Source organism: Pteropus alecto, unplaced genomic scaffold (assembly GCF_000325575.1).
Source record: "Pteropus alecto unplaced genomic scaffold, ASM32557v1 scaffold338, whole genome shotgun sequence".
Lineage (NCBI taxonomy): Eukaryota > Metazoa > Chordata > Mammalia > Chiroptera > Pteropodidae > Pteropus > Pteropus alecto.
The window spans coordinates 928,063-935,746 of NW_006441995.1; the positions used below are offsets into that span (position 1 = coordinate 928,063).

The 7,684-nt window shown below is 40.1% G+C and overlaps 2 protein-coding genes and 1 pseudogene across 2 annotated transcripts in view; 1 reads left to right on the plus strand and 2 right to left on the minus strand.

Annotated features, from left to right (window-relative positions):
* NUP155 (nucleoporin 155) overlaps positions 1–1,702 on the minus strand; it is a 52,026-nt gene extending 50,324 nt beyond the window's left edge. The window contains exon 1 of the mRNA XM_006919491.2: positions 1,404–1,702. Within this exon, the coding sequence (XP_006919553.1) occupies positions 1,404–1,560 (157 nt within the window). The 5' untranslated portion in view covers positions 1,561–1,702. The remainder of the gene's footprint in view (positions 1–1,403) is intronic.
* On the minus strand, positions 505–622 carry LOC112486121 (annotated as a pseudogene).
* A 5,553-nt stretch (positions 1,703–7,255) lies between the features above and the next one.
* WDR70 (WD repeat domain 70) overlaps positions 7,256–7,684 on the plus strand; it is a 226,215-nt gene continuing 225,786 nt past the window's right edge. Inside the window, exons 1-2 of the mRNA XM_006919492.3 lie at positions 7,256–7,401; positions 7,498–7,563. Coding sequence (XP_006919554.1) covers positions 7,377–7,401; positions 7,498–7,563 — 91 coding nt within the window. The 5' untranslated portion in view covers positions 7,256–7,376. The remainder of the gene's footprint in view (positions 7,402–7,497; positions 7,564–7,684) is intronic.

A 7,684-nucleotide genomic window follows, 5' to 3' on the forward strand; every position in this document is an offset into this window, starting at 1 on the left:
TCTGGAAGAATAGTTTGTCACGCAAAAAAGAACATCCCAGAAACGATTAAGGATACAAGTAAAATAAAATCCTGAAGAGGGTGCTTCTTATGGAAAACAGGTAAAATTCAGTGTGATTAGAAGAGGCTAAGAATAGGACAGAAGCAGGGGAAGAGATTAGGTTAAGAGGTAGGTGTGCGTAAAAGTGGATAGGGAGGATAGGGTCAGATATGATGAAGGACCAGAATGTATGGACTGTATTTATATCTTGCTTTCAAACCTAAGGAGGTCAAAGTGAATAATGCTGTCAAGAGGAGAGATGCTAATAGGCCACTCAGCTCTTAAGACAAGCCCACTGGTAAGTAGCTGTCAGCAACAAATACTATCTTTGCTATGTTTTTATCTCTTCTCTGATTACGAGTCTTCTCATTTTTTTTTTTTTTTGGCGAGGCAAGCTTTGTTTGACCTTACAGATTGCAAAGACCTTGTCATCTTACAATCCGTTATTTTTTAAAAAATTTTTTACACCTACAGCACCTGGTCTTCCTAAGTGGTCTCCCATCCAAGTACAACCAGGCCCCACCATGCTTAGCTTCCGAGATCAGATAGGATCCGGCCTGTTCAGGGTGGCATGGCCGTAGACTCAATTAAAAATTTTTAGACGTCGTCAGAGGTGTCTTTTAGGTTTACATTGCACAGATTATCCCGTCATTTTATCTTGGTTTTCGCTTACTAAAACTCTTGTCTCTCTCTTACTTACACTTCTCTGCTTTTCTCCAATCCATCTCACAAAGGAGTCACTTTTTTCTAGTAACTTATGGAATTCCACATGCCTTGAGGAGCCCCGCCATACTTTAAAACCGTTAACAAAACATTTTCCAGTCACCTCTCTTGTTGGCACATACTTTGCCTTACCCTCCCTGTCCATCATCATCGTTGATTCCCCTGTTCTTTCTTTATTCCATTGGTAGTTACTTTCCAGCACTTCATATTACACTAACCCTACATACACATAATAAAACATATCTTTGAGAGAACATGGTAAATTTCCAAATGAACTTCGTTTGCGCTTGCATTTTACCCTAACAGTAATACGAGTAATTAACAAAGATGAGACTTGGATCAGGCGCTCCTCCCCATCTGACCTTAGCGATAAACACTTGGAGGCAGTGAGCAGCCCATTAAAGTTTCAAATGGGGCTGCTCTTCACTCCTACCCTCTGAAATATCTGCAATGAAGAAAGCGAGGACGGGGAAAAAATGAAAATAGGCTCTTTTTCGCTCTTCTAAATGGAGGAAACAGCGCCCTAAATTTCAAGATGTCTTCGCCGGGTCCACCAAGGCAATAAGGACCTAGTTAAGGAGTCAGGCGAGAGTCCTTCTGACTGCGAAAGAAGAGTCACCAAATAGGCACCAAACACTCACTTGGAGCAGACACCATGAGCAGTTCGGAAAGGTCCGGGTACATGCGGTCTTCTTGCAACTGACGGTCAATGAGCCGCCCCGCATTTTCCAAAGCTTCCTGCAGGGCTGCGGTTGTCGCGGATGCCGGAATCGCAGAACCCAGCAAAGAAGACGGCATCTTGAAAACTCGAGACACCAACGTCCGAAAATAGTCAAAAACCAAGGAGAAATGAGACAAAACCCAAGACCCTAGCTCGGAACCGTGGCTCAGGGCGCGCGCGCCAAACGAGCGCCTCGGCGCCTGTGCATGACGCACTTCCGCTTCCTCAGGTGGGGAATTTGAAGCGTCCGTTTGGAGTTGCGTGGAGAAAGCTGTTGGGAGGGGCTGGACGTTAGGGATGGGGCGAGTGAGCGGCAAGCACCTTCGAGGGGTTAGTTGGGTGTCTGGGAGTTGGGGAGGGGCAATCGAAGGAGGTTGTCTAAGGAAGGAAAGAAAGGAAAGGGGAAAGGAAAATGGGGAAGGGGAAAGAGAAGGCGAGGGACTGGACAGGGCTGGGAGAGGAGGGGAGGAAGGGGGAGAAGGGACCGGGTAGGTGGGAGGCGGGCAGTGGGGGCCGCGCAGGTTGCTCCGGTTCCGGTGGGCTTAGCGCGCGCTGGATCTTCTTGCCTCGAGCTTCGCGGGTCCGAATCCCGCAACTGCAGCTATTTGAGTATGTGCGTCAATTTTTTTGGTCCTTCAATTAAATTCTTTTTTTGAGGACTTAGCCTGTTGTCACAAAGTTATATATGAACCAAAATTTCACAATTCTTATGAGTTTCAGCGTAAATTAAAATTCATCAGGCTTTTCTATTTGTTTGTCGCTACTGTTTGATTTTGGCCGGTTGTTTAGATGAATTAAGTGTTTACAGAATCATTTGCTCCGTAGAGCTGCTTCTTTTATTTCGCAGTACGGAGAGGAAGCATACAGTTGTATTTCAAAGTTTTATTCCCAGCACATAGTATAGGGACTGATTTAAAGATCACCCAAGAGATTACCAAGTCCTTCTACAGAAACTAAATTCTTAATTTGACTTAGGCATTGTGCCTGGTGCTGGGGATATCAAACTGACACAGTGCCCAAGGTGCTTCATGCAGAGACACACAAGCAAAGCAATGGAGTACGTGATCATAACTTCTATGGGGTTTGTATTAACTGCGGTAGAAAAATAGAAATGAGGAAGGAGAGGCAAGATAGACTTCATTTCATTCAGAAGGTTACTCGAGTGGTTAAATCAAAGCATCTTCTTCAAAGACCAGTCTTTACTTATTTAGACTTTCACCTAAGTAAACTTCATCCAGAAACTCTTCATAGTTTCTCAAATCAATGACTGAATTACTTTAAATTTGTCTTTTGCTGTTTGAATTACTTTTTATTCCTTCAATAAGGGTTGACTGCATTTCTGAATATTAAAGTTCGATGATGTTACCACTCTCTATAACTTGAGACACCATAGTGAATATACCAAGAAAAATTAGATTTGTGTTATTGGTAGACAAATAGGCAGATGAGTCCAGCTGTCAGTTTTATTTGGTAGACCCCAGAATGAAAACTAATGGTCTGGCACAGTGTTTGTTTTGAATTTGAGACAAAATACACAGTTGAGAGTTATCAACTCCACAAATTGGTTGATCTAGCAATACTGGTTTAATATTCTTGCACAGCAACATTCCCAGGGGTCTGAGTCCAAAGACTTCCATTCATTTAGTGTTGTCCTGTGGCTGCTTTCCAGCTACACTGCTGAATTCTGTGGTTGCTACACAGACAACACGGCCTCAAAGCCTAAAATGTTTACCATCAAACCTTAAAATGTTTATATCAAACCCTTTACAGGAAAAATTTGCTGAAGTCTTCTCTAGAACAGTGACTCGAAAACTTTTTGATCTTAGAACCTCTTGATATCCTTACAAATTATTAAGGATTACAAAGAGTTTGTTTTGTGTGAGCTACATTGATCATAATTGCTGGTATCATAAAAAAGAAATTTAAAAATTCATTTAAAAGAATAATAAGCTAATCCGTGTTAAGACAAATAACACATTTTATGAAAAATGGCATAGCTTCCAAAACAAAAAAATTAACTAGAGGAATGGCATTATTTTACATTTTTGCAAATCTCTTAAATCTCTGGCTTAAGAGAGAGCTCGATTCTCACATCCGCATCTGCCATTAATACGTTGTAATATATTTTTTAGTTGAAGTATGAAGAAAACTGTGCCTCACACAGTTATGTAGTTGGAAAAGGGAGAAATATTTTAATAAATTTTTTTAGACATTTGTGAATGGTCTCTGGTAATGTACCAAAACTTGACAAGTGGTAATTTCTTAAAGTTTAGTTGTAATGTGGAATTTGAAACCAGTGAATTTTTTCGAACTTTAATTTGCATTTTTTTAAATGCAAATTAAAATCCACTGGTCTTCCTTATACTTCAAAGGGATCTTTTAACTGTGCATGATTCTGTAACATTATGCTTTGGTCACTTGAGTGATACTGGTTCTCCGAGTTATACAGAACTTCCAAACATTGACATATTTTATTACACAAGAGAAAAAAGTGATTATATTAATATCGCTACCTATCTTATCAGAAAAATCCTTAAGTATTGGGAAGCTGGCAAGCTTATGGTTGTTGATACAAGTAGTTCAAGATTCTAATTTTCTCTTGAAAGCTCTAATTTTTATTAGTGAGAAGTACAGTGAGTTATTTTCTTTGAAGTGACAAAGTCATTTCATTTTTAAGTAAATGTCTGCCAGATACTTAAGTCTGAATAATTTTTTTTTGAGAGTCATACTTTCAAGTAAAAATGGTGTTCCATGAAAAAAAGCTAATAACTCAATCTCTTTTTATTTGAGACAACTATTATATTTTGATATACAATCAGAAGTGCTTTATGAGTGCTTCTCATTTTGTCACACAGTATATTTGAAAGACATGTACTCAAGGGTCCAGATTTAATAAAATTAATGTTATGGCTTTATTATCGACATTTTTAAGGGAAATTGGTTTTATCTATAGTGGGTATGTAAAGTGAAGAATGCAGTGATGGCTACAATGGTTTGCTTGTCACTGCCTTGATTTATGCACCAGTAGTTTTACCTGCTATTGCTTTTGCATCATCAGTGCAAATATCAATACAGTGAAAAAGGCAAATGATGTCTTAGTATTATCATGAGAATAGTTTCAATCTCATAGACACCCTTAAAGGTGTCTGCAGAATACATTTTGAGAACTGCTCAAGTAGCTTCATATATTTCCGATTGGGCTATCTAGTCCCCTTAAGCATTTTTTTTTTTAAAAATCGCTATATTAGAATAGAAATCCCATGAGGGCAGGGACTATGTTTTGTGTCTTCACCACTCTCACTAGCATCTAGCGCTTAATAATGGCCAACATATGCCAGACACAGATGAGGAATTTGAAGCAGATAGAGTCTAGATAACTCACACAAAATTATATTAATAGAATCGGATTTAAAAATAGGCCAAAGACCTTAATAGATGCCATCACCAGAGATGGCAATTTATCACATGAGATGATGTTCTACATTATATGTCATCAGGGAAATGCAAATTAAAAGAATGAGATACCACTATATATCTATTAGAAGGGCCAAAATCTGGAACACTAATAATAGCAAATGCTGGTGAGGATTTGGAGGAATGGGAACCCACATTCACTTCTGGTGGGAATACAAAATGATACAGCCACTTTGGAAGACGGTTTGGCAATTTCTTGCAAAACTCAACATACTCTTATCATATGACCCAAGAATTGTGCTCCTTGATAAGTGCTAAAAGAAGTTGAAAACTTATGTCTACACAAAACCTGCACATGGATGTTTACAGCAGCTTTATTCACAATTGTCAAAACTCAGAAGCAACCAATGTGTCCTTCAGTAGGTGAATGGATAAGTATACTATGGTATATCCAGACAATGGAATATTATTCAGTGCTAAAAATAAATGAGCTATTAGGTCATAAAAAGATGTGGAGGAACTTTAAATGTATATTGCTAAGTGAGAGCAGCCAATCTGAAAAGGCTACGTACTGTATACGTCAAAATATATGACATTCTGGAAAAGGCAAAACTATGGAGACAGAAAAAAACCAGTATTTGGCAGGGGTTAGTGGGAGGGGAAGAGAGATGACTAGGCAGAGCACAGAGAATTTTTAGGGCTGTGAAAACACTCTGTATGATGCCATAATGATGGATAAATGTTATTATACATTTGTCCAAAACCATAGAATGTACAACACCATGAGTGAACCCTATGTAAACTGTGGACTTTGGTTGATTATGATGTGCTGATGTAGGTTCATCAACTGTAACAAATGCACCATCCTGGTGGGGAATGTTGATAATGGGGGAGGCTATGCATGTATGGGGGAGGATGGGAAATCTCTGTACCTTTCGTTCAATTTTTTAAACTGCTCTAAAAATTAAAGTCTTCATGGAAAGAAAAAAATTATGTATCATTTCAAGCCCTTATAAGTCCTTGACTACTGAGGAGCCGAGATAGTTATTTGTAAGCTTGGGATATGGGTTACATAATGAGCTGTTTTTATCAAGTTCTATTACCTAAGGCCTGTTTATATGTATTCAGAAAAGAGGCAGTGGCATTCATAATAACTTATTTTGGTTAAGTTGCAATGAATTAGCCTTACTGATTGGAGTTCACATTGACTTTTGACTTTTGCGGTTCAGTAATCTCTCAGGATGAAACCAAACTTTGTTGTCCCAAATTATATAACATCCTCCATATAAGGGGAGTAGCTTTCGCCTTCACAATTACTTTCTTTTATTCAACGAATATTGGTGCCCAATGAGGCATTGTGCTATGAAGGAAGGGTATTTGATTACGCGATGGGGGGGCGTGGCTAACTTAGAGATCTATAAAGGTCTGTAAATGCTCACAAGAGCATTGAAGTTTAATTTGAGACCTGAGGGGTGAATGGGGTTGAATGAAAGGCATGGTTTGGAGATGAGTCAGAGCTTTGAGAATATCATGTGCTGAGGCTGCTTATAGAGCTAAAGAAGACTGGTGTGGTGGAAAATAGAAAAAGGTGAAGTTCTAAGGCTTTGGAGGCCATGTTAATTTTACATTTTATTTTAAGAGCAATGGAAATTGCTTGATCATTATCATTTGGGGTCTATAGATAAAGTATAATTTGAGATGGACTAAGGTAGTAGTGGGGCTAATGAGTAACTTACTGGAGATATTTTCATTAAGCAACATTTATTAGGACTATACGTGGTTCTGCTAGAATTTAGAAATATAGAGATAAATAATGTGCCATTAGTTCACAACATAGACAAGGAGTCCTGTAAAGAAATTAAAACCAATAAAAAGTGAAAATATAAAAATATGTGAATAAGATGCTTTGAGAACTCTTGCTGTGTGGGCTAGGAAACTCTCTAACCAAGCATGGCTAACAGTCAGAGGGAAACTTGGGCTAAACGTGTAAGCGTTTGAGCATTTTCTGACTACTCTTTTCGCTAATTCAGGTCTTTTTGGCTTCTGAGTGCTTTTCACTCATGTAGTAAATACTTGTTTCTTCCTTAAAGTATACTTGAAAGGTAGAAAACTGAAAGTTTCCTCATAGAGAAGGACAAAAGACAAAGCAAGGGAGTTTGTTGGCTTTTATTTAGAATTTTGTGAGGGTTAAGTGTCACCTTGGGAGTAAACGCGTCTTAAAATGTAAAAGGTGTTACAGAAATTCCGAATAATGTTCCTATCCAGTGGGTATTGGAAGGCGTCTCTGCAGCGCTTATGCCCCGCCAGTCCGCTAGGGCGGCGATGCTCAGAAGACCGCCGTCCCTCTGTGGAGAGCGCCGCTCTTGGCGTTTGCAGCGACGCTGACTCTCGGAGGCGATACTTCCGGCCGGGTTTGCCGTGAGTGTTTTGCAGCTGTTTGGGCTGCTGCTGATTTTTGTTCTACTGCAGGAGGCCAGCCATGGACCGCCCGGGGCCCAGCGAAGGTGGGTTCAGTCAGGCGAGCCTGGATAGGGTGAACCGGGCTAGGGGATCCGGGGGCGCCGCACTAACGATACCCCTTTCTTTCCCTCTTGTCTCAGTGGCAGGCTCAGACGCATCGGGACCGGACCCGCAGCTGGCGGTCACCATGGGATTCACGGGGTTTGGTGAGTGACTTCTCTAGGCACAACCCCGTCTCCTTTTACAGGGCTTTTAAGAGCCGTAGCTTGGGAGGGGAGACTGAGCTGTCACTTCTATTCCGCATCTTCCAGCTGTGCCAAGTCTTAA